Source organism: Saccostrea cucullata, unplaced genomic scaffold (genome assembly GCF_032062105.1).
Source record: "Saccostrea cucullata isolate Sc308-1 unplaced genomic scaffold, CSIRO_AGI_Scuc_v1 ctg656, whole genome shotgun sequence".
Taxonomy (NCBI): domain Eukaryota; kingdom Metazoa; phylum Mollusca; class Bivalvia; order Ostreida; family Ostreidae; genus Saccostrea; species Saccostrea cuccullata.
Genome location: NW_026925270.1, coordinates 222,714 through 241,342, shown reverse-complemented (window position 1 = coordinate 241,342; position 18,629 = coordinate 222,714). Strand labels below are relative to the sequence as shown.

Sequence of the window (18,629 nt, the reverse complement as noted above, 5' to 3'; positions counted from 1 at the left end):
TTTTTTCTTTAAAAGTAAAAAATTCAAAACTTTTAAAATTTATTAATAAAGAGATACCAAAATACATATAACTATTTAATAAAAAATTTGTGTATGTAACTTTGAGGTGGGTGTCCAAAATAATAACAAAAGATTTGCTCAATTTTTTGTGTGTGACTCATCAGGTGTAACCCTAAAAATTATCAAGCTGTTGAAAAGATTTCCCGGGTATAAATTCAACTACTTTCTAGTATGTAATATGCTCTGACCTTGAAAAATACAGATGGATTTGCAATATTATATCTGACTGAAAGAATGAAAAGCCAGGGAAAATTTTCAACTTTTTTGGCTTCACTTTTTGTAATCAGTTCAATTGTGAGAGCCACATGTTTTGTCTCTAAACCAAATAAAATACGGTCTGCGTTGCTTAGTACCTAGCGGAGAGGTTCTTTTTAGGCCAACAAGTCTTACACCGCTTTCTGAAACGCGATTTAGACCCGTCTAATTTTTGGCGTAACTTTTTTAGTCAGACTAACTTAGGCCAAAATCTACGACTTTTTGAGAAACGAGCCCAGATGTCCTAACCACTGCGCCACGCAGGCGACAACAGATAATAATGTGGACGTGAATTGAAACATTTTTAAAAATGTATTCTTGGATTGAAATATGGAGAAAAGAAAATTAAGTCTGAATATTTAGTGCATGCAAGAATAATACTTATTCGGAACAGAGCAAACACAGACCTCTAAAAACCTCAGAAGATGGATCAGATGACATGAAGGAATAAGCATTCCCAATCTAATTGAATTAGATCGTTGATCAGCTTCATATAGATCGCTATACGTTCTCCGTTCGCGTAAACGAAAGAACTCGTAGACGATTAGTGTGAAAATATTTAAACGACCTCACAATTGTAAAATAATTGTTGAATGAATAAATATAATATTGCAACCAAAGGCCACGAGAGCCTAATTTAGCTCGGGTGAGCTACAAATCTGTCCTTCGGTCCTCGAATTTTTTTGTGACCCGGACGCCCGTCCTTCAGAATCAAATGGTCACCCCCACTACAGTAAACCCTGATTATAAAAGCCAACATATTAGATATAATATTAACCTCTGCCCAGTACGTTTTGTAATAAATATTATAAGATAATTTTGTTTCAACCCTAAATTTATATTCGGGCTCGATGTTCCTCAAACACGAAAGTAATCCTAGCAGGTACTTTCATTTTAATTGTTGACATTTCAGTATCTGAGTATATTTCTTACAAAGTTGCTGCTACAGACAAATACGTGGCAAGGGTAAGTATTAAAATATCACACATTCCTACAATTTAACTACCGTTAGCATATTTTACCCTGAAGGGATAAAAAAAATGAATATCGTTAATTTGCAATATTTACTTGGCAAGTATGTCAGTGACACCCCTTAACAGCTTAAGCAGGTCCAGCACAATACCCCGATAAAGGTATATAGCTTGATAAAGCTATATAGCTTTATCAAGGTATTTAAAATACCTTGATCAAGGTATTTTATGTAATGAAAATTCAAAAAAATTATTTAAAAATTAATTACTGAAAGTCGAGTTCTGAGTTGTCAGTAAATTCACCCATGCATATAAAGTACTCAAACACAAACAAATCAGTACAAAAACGTGTCGTGTGAGGAGACGTTATTTTATGCTTTCTTTTTGATACCAGAGTGTTTTTCATGCACTAGTAGACACATTGACAAAAACTCAGAACTCGACTTTCAGTATTTAATTTTTAAAGATTTTTTTTGAATTTTCATTACATAAAATACCTTGATCAAGGTATTTTAAATACCTTGATAAAGCTATATAGCTTTATCAAGCTATATACCTTTATCGGGGTGTTGTGCTGGACCTGTTAAGTAACTGGTCATATAGTAATAACACAGCCTGTCAAAACACCAAAAGCAAAGCCTGATCAAGTCCAAAATATTGTTGTTTTTTTAATTGCAGGTTATCTTCAGACTAGCTATTTCTGAAGTGTAGAATATAGAACACTCACAAGATCCATGCAACCCTCACCAAATGGAGGAGATGCCTATCACTTTACAGCCAGGAAATGATGAGGCGTTACCACCGGGGTTAAAGGATCTAGAGTCCCTAGACACAATCACTGTCCACCAACACTTGGAAGCAGGGGATAGTGAGTGAATAATAGTCTTGTTATATTACAATACAATTACAAAGAAGCTTAATATGTCTTTCAAACATAGTTGAAGTGGCCCTTAATTTGGCCATGACATGTATATATAATGCACATATGCCCACAGTTCTATTTGATAAATAAGAAATTTGAAATTCAAGCAAGTCCTTCACTCTTTAATATTATTGTTTTTTTCAGTGTGTTTTCAAAGACCAAGTCGATACAGTGTATATGGTAAAGAAGAAGATTCTATATTGTATGCTCAAGAAGGTATTGTATAGCAATTGTTTTTGAAAACATGGAAAAACCCATGCAAAGAAATTCTGAGTAATTCTTCAATATTTTGTTTATTAGATTCTATAATTTATACATTAAAGTATGATAATGAGGCCTAAAAATTACCCTTTTGTGGATCATTTCCTTAAAAAGAAAATTATTATCTTATATTCAGTCTCTGAGTGCTATGCTCGTCAGTGTTTGGGGGCTATGAGAGGATTTGTTCTGAAGTTCAGCAATCAAGATGGTCAAGAACTGATCAGATTGCAGCGGCCCTTAAGGTGCCCCTGTGGAGTTTGTTGGTGGTGGTGCTGCTGTGTACAGGAACTCAGTATAGAAAGTCCTCCCGGTCAAGAGATTGGGGCCATCATGGAGGAGTAAGGGGGATTCTGTTTGATTTTAAAAGATATTTTGCATTGTACAGCTATATTTTGGCTCATAAGGCTGAAAATAAATTTCACCTCATTATTAAAACATAAGCATTTAATATAAAAAATTTAACACATTCTGATAAATATACATCTTTTCCTTTCTGCTCTTTGAGATTTGATATAGATATCTTCTTTCAAATCTATTTTGAATATGTTAATTAATAATTATAAATGTTTTATTTTATCAGTGTGATCTTGATAACTTTTTGTTTTCCAGTCGCTGTTGTTGTCCTTCATACAAAATTATAGATGAAACTGAATCTGTGGTCTATAAAGTAGAATTTTCCTGTTGTTTATGCAAGCTGTGTTCAGATATTGTAATAACAGTAAGTTTATTAAGAAACCATTTTAGTCTACCAGATTGATGTTGTTTTGTGTTTGTATTTATTGGGTAATGTTTCCGTTTGATTGTTTAAGATATCAGATGCCATGGGAGGACAGAGGGTGGCAGAAATCAGGAAGGTTACAGCGGGTGACTGTGGAGACTTCTGTGGAACTCACAATGACTTCACCATTGACTGTAAGTATGTTATATTAATATTAATATACCATAGTACTTAACTTTACCATTTAAGGTGGCTCATTACATCCACAGTTTATTTTAGATTTCAATACAGCACAACTTATAATGTAGATGTCAAATATCCAATTGTCTTGACTTTAAATATTTTTTATAAATTTTTATATTTATGTACCATTTTAGTGAAATGTTTTATTTCATTTATTATTCAAGAATTTCATTACTTTCAATGCCAATATGATTTACATCTTCTTATAAGACAGTACACATTGAATATATCATAATACCAAATAATAATTTGATTAGAAAAAGTAATTTTCTCCTAAAAATCAATTAATGTCATTATCTTTTTAATCTATGCATAAAACATTTTAAAAATGTGTTATGAAGAGACAATGAATGTATTTCAATGAATTGCATGTGTCAAATTGAATGAAGAATATTTAAACGAAATGAAAAATCCATTTAAAAAATATTTGGTATAAAAAGTCCACTTTCAAGAGTTATCTTTCCTAATTAGCCAAGACTCAAAACACTATGGACTTTACATTACATCTAAAATTCAGAATAAAGCTTTAAATTGCCAGAGTATACATTTAAATCAATAAAACAAATATATAAATTAACACCAACACAGTAAATAGTAATTAAATAAAATTTTAATTTCAACAAGGTTGTAGATTTTAACCATTTCCTGTACATACATGTCAGTGATTGATAGAGTTCACTGTATGCATGGCTATGTAATTGACATTACTTGTTTGTAAGATTTGTTGTATTTTCTTTATATTTATGCCTAAAAGCAATCCTTCCATTTTTATGCATAATGAATATTTACTTATTTTCTGTACCACTTGACATGTTTCATTTTTTTAAAGCGTATTTAAAGGTCAGTATATTTATGTACCTCTTAACTTACCATTTCTTGTAAACCGGTCGACACATGGATTTATTTTTATATTTATGTACCATCAAAAAGTGGTGTAATGAGCCTCCTTAAGTAAGTTTACATTAATTTACAACTATACCTTACCATCTCTTGCAAATCTGTGTATTTAAATACCACTTGTCTTGACTTTACCATTTCTTATAAGTTTGTATATTTATGTACCACTTAGGAATAGACTTTACCATCTCTTATAAGTCTGTACATTACTTAGGAATAGACTTTACCATCTCTTATAAGTCAGTACATTAATATATCACTTGACTTTACCATTTTTTGTAAGCCTGTAAAGTTAACTGCATATTCTTGTAAGTTGGTATATTACAAATATGTTTATGTGAAACTTGACAAAATTTCTTTTAAAAGAAGTAAAATTTGTTTATATTTATGTAACACTTCAACTTTACAAATTATGAAAAATAGTTGTATATTTACATGTATATTTATATATTGACTTTACCATTTCTTTTAAGTCAGTATGTTTACAATTGTATATTTATGTAAACTTAGTTAACAAACTGTAAACTATATTTAACGTATTTGTTAAGTATAGTTAACGATTTCTTGTTAGTATATTTTATCTGTATATTATATTTAACGGTTGTTAACATTTTTACGAATGATATATCTAAGTTATATTTATGTAATAAAACGTTAACAATAGATTTTGTTGATAAACCTAGATTTACCATCTCTTAAACTATACCATTTCGTTTTAACTATAGAAAATTTGTTATTTTTACAATATTTCAACATTCATATTGATAAACACTATGTCAAAAACTATTGAATTAATGCAATCGCAAATGATTGTTTTTGGTGTTAATAAATTAACTGATTGAATGAAACATGTGTTTATAGGCCTTGATAGGGTGGTTACAAATGTAAAATATACATGAACATTGTTAAAATAAAGTTTAAACTTGCAAAATTTCTATCTGCCAAAAGAAGTAAAATTTGTTTTAGCTTCAGTGTCAACTGTCAACTGACAAATTATGAAAAATAGTTGTTGATTAACATGATATTGTATAGCTTTAATCTAAGTTTATAAAAAAAGGTTTATAGATAATACTTTAAAATTCGCTTTGTACGAATACGGATATTGTGAATTCACTTATATAACAAAGTTATCTTTGATCCCCAGCTATATAAATTTAACGAATTCCTTATACAGATAAAACAAATTACGGATATAGCAAAGTAATTTCATAGGTCCCTGTGACATTGTTATAACAAAGTTTTACTTTAATTAAATGTGTTATGTTCTTCTAGATCTCCAACCATTAAAAGTTCAACATAAGATTCTTCTTCTGGGTGCAAGTTTTCTTATGGACTTCAACTTTTTCGAAAAACAACAGCGATCCTGTTGTTAGTATGTCTATAACAATAAATTACCAGTATATGGATATTATGTGATAATCTCAACAGATCTTTTTCAATTTCTTATTTAGATATTAAATATCTGAATAGATATTTTTATGTCTGGCTATCAATCCAGCCAATGTTTATGTATAGAAAAAGTATATTTTTGCTCAATCTTTTTTTCATTACCTCTAATTTATTGTATAGATTTTATATATGATTTATTGAAGTTATTGGAATTTCCTTTACGTTGTTTTATTTTTATAGTCTTTTAATAATTTTGTTATTATTTGAACAACATTTTTAAATTTCTCCATACAATGTATTACAGTTAATAAATTTGTTATATACAGACTGACATCTTTATTATTATATGTAGCACACACATAGGTTTGATGATCAAATCAAGAACCTCTTCTTCAATATTGGATTTGTCACTAAATTATTTTGTTTTTGGCCTGGCAAGTACTTTTATTTAATTATTCAAACGTTGACAAAATATTAAACGAGGACGATTTCTGATGCTTGAAAATAAATAAAATGGCTAGACCCCCCCCCCCCCCCCCAAAAAAAAGAAACTGGGCATAATGGAAAAAAATTGATGGGCAGATTTTAAACAATCTTTTACACGAAACATATGGAGATAACGAACAGTATTCAAAATCAAAAGTCCATAAAACTATACAAAATAGGAGCAGAGCAAACACGGACCTCCAAAACATCAGAGGTGGGATCGGGTGCCATGGAGGAGTGAGCATCCCCAGTCTACCGGTCACTCTTGCCTTGTGCTCTTTGTCATGATAAAAAAAAAACGGAAAAATCCGTCGTCAATTCAGTGTATTAATAATTACATGTAGTATGAAAAACGTCAGTCAGCATTTGACTCAATCATGATAAATTATATTTGCTGACAAGGTCATTGTATCGCCCATAGAACTTACGAAATGATGAATTAAAATGAGACTGCTGATATTCTATAATGATGAGTATACATTGCAACTTTAACTTTCATAGATCTATGAAGACATCAAACTAAGATTAGACAAAGAGCGAGGTCTCATGGTCAATTTAATTAAAATCAACCTAATATAAAAACTGGAAACGTGGATATTTTTTTCTCATGATGACTATTGACTAGATCAGTTGATGCACATTATGTGACAAACCGAAAGTAGATCATTTTAACCTTCTGGAATTTTGTAACTGTGTTTTCTCAATTGTTTAAATTGCACATGCATTTAATGTACAGGCACGTTGCAGCAGTGGGGTCGGGAGGGGGGGGGGGTGTGTGCTGGCAGTCTTTTTTAAATCTGATTGCTATTCTGAAATCTTAAACTTTGGTGTATTTTGAACACTATGAGGCATACGATCACTAAACCTTAAGCAAAGCGACCTTCAATGGCCATATTTTGGAATAATTTACAGTGGTTACAGCGCTAAGTCTAGAGTCATGGAGTAAGGAGTTGATATTTACGCCGCAAGTTCGAATCCAAATGCGAAACGTGGAGATCGGTCCTTCGGATTAGACTGTAGAAACCGAGGTCCCTTGTTTTAGTAGGTGCTGGCACAAAAACGATCCCTCCAAACTCAAATGCCGGAAGGACCGAGTACACTGACAGGCCTAAATCTGCAGCTCATCGTCGGCAAGTGGAATTGAAAATATAAATATGAGTGAACAATTCTCAAAAGGAAATTAAAACGAGAGGCCCATGGGCCACATCGCTCACCTGAGCAATGTGGCTAGGAACAAAACAGAAATCAGTTTATTATTGAAAATTTAAACCCAACAGTGGTCCAAACCAATCCTTAAGAGGGAGAGGGTATGATTTGAACAAACTTGAATCTACACTAACTAAGGATGCTTGCATATTTCTTTGACTCTCTGTGGCTTTATTGCCCTTTACATTTGAACTTACATCGTGACCCAGTCCTACCCCCAGGGGTCATGTCTGAAACAAAATTGAACTTACACCACCTGTTAATGCTTCCAAATGAACAGGACTAATCATGGCTTTGTTATTCTTGAAAAGAAGAATTTTAAAGATTTTTTCTACATGTTTCTAGGTAAAAATTGGATTCCATGCCCTACCCCCAGGGGTCCAGATTTGAACAAACCTGAATCTACACTAACTGAGGATGCTTCAATATAATTATGATCATTCATGCCTTTGCTATTCTTGAGAAGAAGATTTTTAAAGAATCTTCCTATATGTGTCTATGTAAAACTTTGATCGGCCATTGTGGCCCCGCCCTACCCCCAGGGGTCATGTTTTGTGTAAACTTGAATCTACACTACCTGAGGTTGCTTCCCTATAAGTTTCATCTTTCCTGACACAGTGGTTCTTGAGAAGAAGATTTTTAAAACATACCATCAAATTTTCATTATTTCTGAATTATTTTCCCTTGAATAAGGAATACAATCCCCTTTACCTAAGGATACTTTGTGCCAAGTTTGGTTGAAATTGGCCCAGTAGTTCTTGAGAAGAAGTCGAAAATGTGAAAAGTTAACGACAACAACGACGACGAAGTTGACAACGACAGACAACGGACAAATTTTGATCAGAAAAGCTCACCTGAGCCTTCGGCTCAGGTGAGCTAAAATCATAGTGCCCCATACCAAGGATTGCATTTACAATCTCACTGGCATGCAAAGACCTTAATTTTCCCGTAGTTTTCACAAAAAGAGAAAGCTTGCTGCACCGCCGGAGAAACCAAAACATTTTCAAAAGTTTGTTTTATTCATAAGCAATTGAAAAATCTTAATTGATTCTTTAAAGACATTTCTTTTGATTTCATAATTGAATAATTGAAAAGGAAAACACAATTTCAGGTAAACCGCAGATATGTACAATTGATTTCCGTTACACTGTAGGGAAACTGTTTACATGATTATTCGTGCTGTACAAAGAAGTTTTCATAAAAGCAAGAAATAAGAGCCAAGAATTACTTCTCAATTCAACACTGAGTATGTTTCCAAACTATTATTAATGCATGGACTAGACCGTGCGTTGTTTGAAGATTGCCTGAACACACCTGAACCTTGCATCATTCAACAATCCGATAAGTCTATGTTTTTTGTTCTTTAATTTTTCTCTTTTATTAAGAACCAGTTTCCCGTCTTAAAGGGCAAACAATCAAAGGTACTGAACACTTACGTAAAGGTTGTGTTTTATTAATAGGCGGAAACGTACTCCTTTGACCAAAACCTTGACAAATTAATTACTTTGTAGTATTTTAATTATTTAGAGCATATCATTTATCAATTAGATTTCAAGGACCAATTGAAACCTGAAGTACACCGATATTATTAATCTTCAGAGGGACCATACCCCATCGATACGAAGTGTATTAGTTTCCCAGATAAAAATACTAACAAGGGAAATGGTCGGTAATTAAAGTAAACCAGACCAGCGGATTCATCCTCTCCTACAACGGATGTTGTGGACCATTATCCGATTTAATCGCCCAAGTTCTTTGGTATCATGTACCAGCCTCTACCTTGAAGAACGGGTAGAAAAAGATTCTGTTTTGCTTGATTACTCGTGAAAATTGAAGTAAAAAAAAAACAAAAGCGGGTATTTAATGCATATGTTGTCTAGAATGATGTATGGTTTAATGTCAATGTCTCCACAAGTAGACAACATAGTCTGCTAAATCGATAGCTAATGGAGAAGTTTGACTTTTATAGGGGTAAAGAGATAGTTTTATTGTTATGATACAACGATGGAAGGTAATATGGCTAGTAAATCAGAGTAAGAGGATAACACGGAGGGTATAGGGACCGGTCTGTCGATCTGTCTTTAAAATCGGATATTCTTGTTCATCCAGCTTATTGTCATACATGACCCATGTCTGAATTTGATGGAAAATCGGCAGCATTAACATTTTTGGATATATGTTAAAAAGGAATACAAGAACAGAAAATATGTGGAACTTAATTTCGTATGGAAACTTGAAGAACAAGAATACATTTTTCTAGGTAAGTTTAATGGCATCTTTTCCCAGTTAGTTAAGAAAAGAAATTGATTTTAGGAAATATTTAGATTGTCCATTGAATATGAATAAAAAATGTATCTAAAATAACACTTAAAGAGCTTGATTTTTATACGCTTCGTATTTGGAATTTAAATGTATAAATGTAATCTAGGCCTATTTGGATATGGGGTGTATAATTGAAAACACCACTTCACTTGGTTGGTCAAGAAATCAGAAAATTAATTTGTGTAGAAAATAAACCAATGTTGCCATGCAGCCGCATTGTTAGAATCTACGGCGAAAGCTGTGTCCCAGTTTCCATTACACGGATATACGTTACCTGTCATCCAGAAAAGTGCACGAAGGGGCAGTGTCTGATTTACGATGTAGTTGTTTGTCATTCATAATACATAGTCTCCGTGCAGTTTTTATTGAGCCCCCCACTTCAAAAGGACTTCAAATGCACACCGATCATCTGGCCTGTCTCTCGGTTGGTTTTCGGGATTAGGAATTTTATCCTTTTCCGAACTCGGTATAAATTTTCTATCCGGTGAGGAGTTTGATAGAAGGTGTCCCATTAAGGTTTCATCAAAGGTTAACATGTCCAAAAATTTATTTTAACAATAGCTCCAAAACCATGTGATTTATAATGTTGAAACTTTTACAGTTGATAAATTTTTCATTGATTAACAGATAGAAAGTATCACTTGATAAAAATAATACTTGGAAAAAATATTAATTGAGAAAAATTCTTCTTAAAAATGCATATATTTTCAAAAAATACACCTAATTAATTCCGTGCTTTTAGTGAAAACCATCATTGCAAAAACAAAATATGTTTATCAATGAAGGGCAAGTTGGACTTGGATAGCCTCTGGAAAGTTGTTTTCCCTGTTTAATTTGTCCAAATGTTAGGACTTGAAAGTGAAAGTACATTGTAAATGGCGGATTCTATAGGGGCCTTGTCTTTATACATGCCATGCTTTGAATTACAGCCTTTCAGAGACCATTCACGTCCAACTTGCCCTTCAATGATAAACATATATTATTTCTGCAATGATGGTTTTCACAAAAAGGACAGAATTAAGCACGTGCATTTTTTTTAAATATGCACATTTTCTGATGCAATTTTTCACAAAAAATATCTTTATTAAAATATTTGTTATCAAGTGATACTTTCTATCTATTGATCAATGATATATTAATAAACTGTAAACGTTTTGACGCTATACCACACAAAGTTTTGGAGCTATTGTAAAAATAATTTTTTAGACATGTTGATCTTTGACGAAACCTTAATGATGCCCAGGATTAAGGCGGCCGACCTGTCTGAGTAAACGTGGAATTTGTATTGTTATTCAGTAATTCTTATAAATGGAGTAAAGAAAAAAACTGCTACATGCGGAGAGAGTTTATTGAAATTCTGAATTAAGGTAATTTAAAGAATAACAAATAGGTCTCTTTGTGGAGTGTTTGCACATCTTTTGGTAAACCTTTCAATAGAATGTAATCTGTCAGTTGTAGAATGCTCTAATTCAAAGACAAACACTGTACACTTTTAGGGATAATTTAATATTTACTTTAATCTAGTGAAAAGGGTTTTGCGGAAATCGGAGCGAGGACCTAAATCCTAAAAGTTGACAAAAATTCAAGCAGGTGTTTACGGCATATATTTAATAAAGTATACTGATAAAATATTCCATAAGAAATTCGAAACATCTGATATGTTTGCCAAGCAACCATTGGAATCTGTTTTACAAATCAATCATGAAGTTTTTGTAGATTTATATTTACAAGAAGTGGTCTGTAAGATTGTTATTTTTATGGTCTTGATAGTCTTGCATGCTTTACGAAGGATTTGCAGATATTTATATGCTACACAATATAGTAGGTATTGGATTTACTTATAAATTTATTATTATGACAAACCGTTCTTAACTTCCGCCAAGGAATAACTTACCGTTTGATACATTAATGAAATTTAATATTGATATGAAGGAAACCAAGCCGATTTATTTTTCTTAAATGTTTATCTTTAAGGAGTTTTTCAATATGTTTTTTTTTTTCAATCAACGCAAAAATTAAAAAAATTCTCAATATGAAAAGCTCTAAACGCTTAACCACATAAAAAGTTCTTCGATTGAAACATCTCATCTGCATGAAGTTACTAAAACTCTATTTTGTCCTTTTCTAAGTCGTAATGGAGATTCCTTGTGTAATTTGAAGTCTTCCAAAAGTAAATATGATTCACATATGTGCAAGTATAATTAAACAAAAGAAATTATGTTTGTTTATCGGAGAACACATAAAGGAGAGAGCGACACTTGGACCAAAATCAAAGATTGCAATAATTAAGAAACCCTTGCGTTTAGTGATTTATATTTAGGTTCTGTTAAAATGGTACATTTTTCTGAGTTGTAGTATTCTCTCTGGAAACAAGAGGCACAACATAAGCGTTTTTTTAAGTTAATCAATGTATTTAATCAAAGTCAAAACTCTTCGAATTTACATAAATTCGCTTGTGTTGTATCAAGAAAAGAGATGACTAGTACTCCAACTAGGTTTTTTTTCTTTAATAAAATTTTATTGCCGTCAATTTAATTCAAGAACATCCAACAAATGAAATTCAAAAAAAGAATTGCAGATCAAATTGGTCACGTGTATTCGATATCTTTATTTATTTATTTATTTTTTTTTTTTTTGTAGACAAGATGAAATATTCTATGTTTGCCCAGATGAGACTATAGAAAAGACTGAATACACAGAAAGATATAGAAATGCTTCCTAACCAAGAGCCTCGTGAGCATACAGAAATAGTTCCAATGGATTTTCTCAGGCAGAGGCCGAAATCGGCAACAATGAGACTAAAAAATATAGACACCTCCTTGAGTGATCGGAGAATCACTTTCCCTACCGTAAAGTCAGCCGTCAGTCAGTTCGTTCAAATTAACAGCCGCAACCGCAGTGCTGGGACTCGAACGTTAGCTGTTTCATTGCCAGACCCGGATTCTCCATGTGAGCACAGTTTAGTTGAAAATACAGGTGTGCGCATGCGTTATACTCATGGGGTACCTTGCGATGTGGATCTCTTGAGTAAAGAACGACAACAGACAATGACTCAACTTTACCATGAGTTGGCGATGGATTCAGTGGATGTCGTGTTCGATGCCAACGACCCCGAATCCCGAAGAAGCTGTTCGCCTAAGAAAATAATTGCCGGAAGTCCAGCTCTACTGGGTATGCAAGCGCAAATTCATTCTCTGACGGAGACTTTTGCTCGTCAATGTAAGATACCAAAAAGCAGATCATTGCCAGATTCTGCTTGTTTCCACAGTATTCAGACTATGACGTCACCTGAGAATCATCAATCATCACAGACTGTTCAAGATGCAACAAAGGAAAATAAGCTTAGCAAAACAAAAGACGATGTAAATTTGGAGTATGAGAAACTCCCACCCGTTGTAACTCCACCACTAAATGGGAACGAAACTCCAATACTCAAAGACAATGGCACTGATCGCCGACACACATGCAAGAAGAAAGTCACCAAGAGCAAACAAAGTAAGAAAAACAAGAAAAAAGAAGCAGAAGACCATCACGATTTTGTTGTTACGGACGGAATCATTAATCCGGCCATCCACAGAGACGCTTACATCCGGGCGTTACAGGACGCTCGGTCAAAGTATTTCCGAAAAACCTTGCCCGATTCCCTCGTCACGGAACCTTACAAGTTTTCTTATTTTGATGTGACAAATAAGAACGAGAGGGGGAAACCACCAAAAGAAAGAGATTTCCGGAATTATGTCGGTATGAAACGAATATTTGGTGACATTCGATTGGATGATTACTATTCTCTTAGATATACAGGGAAATACATCAGCAAAAAACCAGAAGTTAGGACCTTACTGAAGGACAATGTGCAATAAAACAGGATTCCCTTTATGGTGCTCTAAGCTACTGGGCTTGTAAATGGTTTATGCTAAATCCTGTGCACGACAGAGATTTCTTTTTATACATGTAGCTATGCACATATATTTATCGTACCTTTGAGAAAATTTCCCTGTCACATCATTTGATAGAATATCAGTGCTTCACTTTATTGGAGGTTGTGACGATTTGAAATTAGACTCAATAAATGGAATTTTCATAAAACAAGAAAATTAATGAAGACGTAACTGTTCAGTATTCATATACCTGTAATTTAATTCTGTTGACTGATTAAAGAGTATGTCTTTTTAGATATGTAAGTCGTACTGCCATGGGATGCACTGGATTTATGTCATTAATTTTTTCATTAACCAAATATATATGTTTGTATATTTTTCAGCAAGAGTTATGGGCTAATGGCCTATGTGCCATTCATGTCTTGTGTGAAGACTTGTACAGTGTTCTACAGTACTACTTCAGTTTTAAACTTAAATGGATTAAATTCAAAGTACTTGTAACATGAAGTCCTTTATTTAATATTCTTAATTGCTTATGGGCCTATATTTCAATTGCTACAAAAAATTAATGACGCACAAAAGTACCTGCTCCGTCTAAAATGAAGCTAATGCAATTTTGATAATTAATGTTAAGATCTAATGCGACATGAAATTAAAATCTGTTGACATTTCAGGATCAAAACAGTGTAGAAATATATTTTGATGTCGATAGAATAAAAATTTAGGACGTTCATATTGTCTAAAAAAAAAAAAAGGCCACATGTAGTTTGTGCTCGTTAATCGATACATACAATACATGATATATAGTTTAATCAAGAGATATTTTTTTTTGTCTCAAACTCAATACTTCAACGTAATCATATTGTCAATGATACGCAAAATTAAAATAAAAATGTTTAAACATTTGTACAGTGACAAGTATAGTAATTATTCCAGTACATGTACTGTTCTTGAGGAAAGATGGCACTCACTGACTTGGAAGATTGTCTTTTTATTTCTGGGCGTCATGATTTCTCCATTATAACATGGATTATTAATAAGATAGCCAATTTTTCCACGTTTAATAGGTGTAAATCAAGATAAAGTGCAGAATACGGAGAAAAATCGATAGATAATCGTTCTCTTGGTGTATTGTAGAATGTACGTTAAACTTTGCACTCGGTTTATTACAAAGATGAGCAATTTCGTTCGTGACAACATCTTTTTTTCTTCCTAATTTATTAGTGTCTATTGTTAGCGTTTATTCTTGTGAATTCATTAACCTCTAAAACCATTTATTGAAATATCTCTCTTTTTCCCTCTCTTTCTCTAAATTTTTCAAATATATTGAAGCGCACTACATGCAGTAAAAGTTATTTGAAGAATTCCACCTGTCATTTATTCTAATATGGAGACACTTGCCCCATAACAAGTATGTAAAATATCTGCGATACTTTACAAATGCAAGACCGAGTCCTTTCATCCAAATAAAGACATTGCAGATGACAGATAAATCAATCCATTATAGTATCAGTGTACTCAACCCTTGCTACGTAGGGGATCGACATAAAATATATGGACATTGTCACCATCAACAGTTTGGTCGACGAAAACAATCTCTGCGTAGACATAGAATATTTATGACCCAACCATCAAAAGTAAATTTAATGGATTGTTTTGTCTTAAGTTTCTGTATCGGCGTTTTGATCTCTTAAGAGTTTTATAACTCGGATGTTTACAGTTACAGGTTTTGAAAAAAGCAATTTCTTCTAGCTAAGAATCTTTCTGGTCGTTGATTTTCCCTCCCATTCGATGAATTTATGAATGAAGAAACAATTAGTTTAATATGTAAAATTTGCAATTCAAACTTTGAGGGGAGTACCTGGCAGTTTGAAAGAAATCAACAAAGTATTCTATTTAATGAGTAACTTGGAAATTGCCTTTGATCAAATGGGTAAATAAGGCGTGCATAATACATTTACATGAAGAAAAATCATATTCAGTTTGTGAACTTAGTATTTATATTTTTAAAAGTTTCCCTGAGATTTGTGAAATTATGATAAACAAAACTTTTCTCTGCAAAAATTATTCTGTTATTTAAAAAAATAATGTGGTTTTTAGTGGTAATGGATTCATACACTAACAATAACAAGAGGCCCACGGGCCTTATAGGTCACCTGAGTATCGTGTAACAACTTTCAATTAAACAATTAAATTTGGTTCGTGTTTTAAACCAGAGGCCATGAAATTTACAATTCACAATTTTGAAAGAGGCACCATTGCTTATCATAATTATTAACATAGCATGCTTACTCTATTTACTTAATACCCAGAGGTAAATCAGAGTAACAAAGAGAAAGTGCACTTCCACTTTATACCCAGTTGTGCACCTCACCCCAAAGGAACCACTGACCCAGGGGCCACATATTTCAACATTTTGCAAATTTTATCATAAAATGGTTGATTAATACCAAAGAGCAGATGTCAAAGCATTAATTTATTTTCAGACTATGTGACCCCCCCCCCCCGACCCAGGGGGCATAAAAAACCCACTTTGCTAGATGCACCTTTCTTCATCATGAATATATATACTTGTATCATTGGCATAAAACCCAGAAGCAAAGGAAAATATTTTCAAAGAATTAATGTATTTTTACTATATAATCAATAGAGCCCCGCCCTAACACCAGAACCCCTGACCCTGGGGCCATAAAATTCACAATTTTAGAATAGGCATTCTTGCTCATTTTAACGATGTGCTTAGTTAGTTTATTTAATACCCAGAAGCAGATAAGAAGATTTTCAAAGAATAAATGCATTTTCACTATATAATTAATAGAGCCCCGCCCTAACACCAGAACCCCTGACCCTGGGGCCATAAAATTCCACAATTTTATAGGAAGCACTCTTGCTCATCATAACTATGTACTTTTAATACCCAGAAGCAGAGAAGAAGATTTTCAAAGAAATAATGCATTTTCACTATATAATCAATAGAGCCCCGCCCTAACACCAGAACCCCTGACCCTGGGGCCATAAAATTCACAATTTTGGAAGAGGCACTCTTGCTCATCATAACTATCTACTTAGTTAGTTTATTTAATACCCAGAAGCAGAGAAGGAGATTTTCAAAGAATTAATGCATTTTCACTATATATTCAATACAGCCCCGCCCTAACACCAGAACCCCTGACCCTGGGGCCATAAAATTCACAATTTTGGAAAAGGCACTCTTGCTTATCATAACAATGTGCTTAGTTAGTTTATTTAATACTCAGAAGCAGAGAGGAAGATTTTCAAAGAATAAATGCATTTTCACTATATAATCAATAGAGCCCCGCCCTAACACCAGAACCCCTGACCCTGGGGCCATAAAATTCACAAATCTGGAAGAGGCACTCTTGCTCATTATAACTATGTACATAGTTTATTTAATACCCAGGAGCAGAGAAGAAGATTTTCAAAGAAATAATGCATTTTCACTATAATTATAATATATATAGCCCCGCCCTAGAACTAGAACCCCTGACCCTGGGGCCATGAATTTCACAATTTTGGTAGCGGACTCAATGCTCATTACATTCATGCCAATAGTTTGCCTGCTTGATGTCCAGGAGTAAAGAAAAAGATTGTAAAAGATTGCACTAATTTTAGTTTTGGCCCCACCCATCAGGCCCCAGGGGGCAGGGACCATGAAATTCACAATTTTTGTTCCCTTTTACCCATAGATGCTGTATACCAAATTTGGTTGAAATTGGTTCAGTGGTTTCAGAGAAGAAGCTGAAAATGTTCAAATGTTAAAACAAGACACACGACGCACGACGGACGACGACGGACGAAAACAGATAGCCACAGGTCACCTGAGTTACTCAGGTACGGACGACGACGGACGAAAACAGATAGCCACAGGTCACCTGAGTTACTCAGGTGACCTAAAAATCCCGAGTTTCATTTCCCTTTGAGACTATAATACGCTTTTTATAGTAACAAGGACAACACAGTGACGTAGCATCGTTTTTGAAAGGGGGGGGGGTGCAGCCAGAGATATTTTTTTTTACTTACCTGAAAAAGTTGACAAGCAAACAAAAAAACCCCGGCCAAATTCGAAAATCCTATTTCGTGAGGAGGGGGGGGGGGGAGGGGGGAGCCAATTTATTCACTACAAATTCTTTCCGTACCAATTTTTTGGGTATACAATACTACATTTCCCTTATATCACTTTACTGTAGTAAAAAGTGGGGGGACCAGCCTTTCAAGTAAAATTTCAATAGTAAAAGTTATGTTGGGAAAAAAAGAGGGGGGGGGTTGCTATGTGCCTGCAACATCCATGTTGAAATCAAAAAAAGATAAAGATAAGTGCATTTAAAAAAAAAATATTTTTAGCTCACCTGAGCTGAAAGCTCAAGTGACCTTTTCTGATCACCCTTTTTCCATCCGCCCGTCTTTAAACTTTTCAAATTTTGAACTTTTCAAGAACCACTGGGCTAATTTAAACCAAACCTGGTACAACGCATCCTTGGGTGGAGGAAAGTGTAAAATTTTGAAATAAAGGACCAAGCTCCCTTACCAGGGGAGATAATCGAGAGATGACAAAATTAAGGTGTACCGTGCCATTAAAAAAATCTTCTCAAGAACCACTGGGTCAGAAAAGCTGAAACTTGTGTGAAAATAATCTAGGGTGGTGTAGATTCTAAATTTTTAAAATCATAGTCCCCAGGGTAGAGTGGAGCCACAGTAAGGAATTCAAGTTTTACATTGAAATATATGGGAAAATGTTTCAAAATCTTCTTTTCAATCTTCTCTGGGTCAGAAAAGCTGAAACATATATTATGTGAAAGCATTCTGGGGTAGATTCTAAATTGTTCAAATCATGATACCTGGGGGAAGTGTGGGGCCAATCCGGGCCATAATAGGAAAAACATGTCTTATATTAAAATACATGTATACAGGAACATTCTTTAAAAATCTTCTCAAAAAATGCTGGACCAGAAAAGCTGAATCTTATGTGAAAGCATCCTGATGTAGTGTATATTCTATATTGT

At 33.6% G+C, this 18,629-nt stretch overlaps 2 protein-coding genes across 3 annotated transcripts; both read left to right on the top strand.

Annotated features, from left to right (window-relative positions):
• The first annotated feature begins 1,206 nt into the window (after positions 1-1,206).
• LOC134268479 (phospholipid scramblase 1-like) lies at positions 1,207-6,043 on the top strand. 2 transcript variants are annotated; one of them, XM_062750736.1, is made up of 7 exons: positions 1,207-1,281; positions 1,965-2,154; positions 2,353-2,424; positions 2,606-2,807; positions 3,079-3,187; positions 3,279-3,381; positions 5,600-6,043. In XM_062750736.1, the coding sequence occupies exons 2-7, from the start codon at positions 2,037-2,039 to the stop codon at positions 5,698-5,700; spliced, it is 705 nt and encodes a 234-aa protein (XP_062606720.1). In that variant the 5' UTR covers positions 1,207-1,281; positions 1,965-2,036; the 3' UTR covers positions 5,701-6,043. The 2 variants fall into 2 exon arrangements, with proteins under 2 accessions (XP_062606720.1, XP_062606721.1); XM_062750737.1 differs by lacking the exon at positions 5,600-6,043 and adding an exon at positions 4,383-4,616 and having other exon boundaries at positions 3,279-3,436.
• A 6,330-nt stretch (positions 6,044-12,373) lies between these two features.
• LOC134268478 (uncharacterized) lies at positions 12,374-14,076 on the top strand. The gene has a single exon (XM_062750735.1). It carries the CDS (start codon positions 12,442-12,444, stop codon positions 13,588-13,590), a length of 1,149 nt encoding a protein of 382 aa, XP_062606719.1. The 5' UTR covers positions 12,374-12,441; the 3' UTR covers positions 13,591-14,076.
• Positions 14,077-18,629: the final 4,553 nt, after the last annotated feature.

What these genes read in the sequence shown, in the direction of transcription:
- LOC134268479 (XM_062750736.1), top strand. Translation starts at nt 2,037, where the DNA reads ATGGAGGAGATGCCTATCACTTTACAGCCAGGAAATGATGAGGCGTTA. An exon ending in TATATTGTATGCTCAAGAAG is followed by an intron (nt 2,425 to 2,605) that starts GTATTGTATAGC and finishes TCTTATATTCAG; the next exon opens with TCTCTGAGTGCTATGCTCGT. An exon ending in ATTGGGGCCATCATGGAGGA is followed by an intron (nt 2,808 to 3,078) that starts GTAAGGGGGATT and finishes TTTGTTTTCCAG; the next exon opens with TCGCTGTTGTTGTCCTTCAT.
- LOC134268478 (XM_062750735.1), top strand. Translation starts at nt 12,442, where the DNA reads ATGCTTCCTAACCAAGAGCCTCGTGAGCATACAGAAATAGTTCCAATG.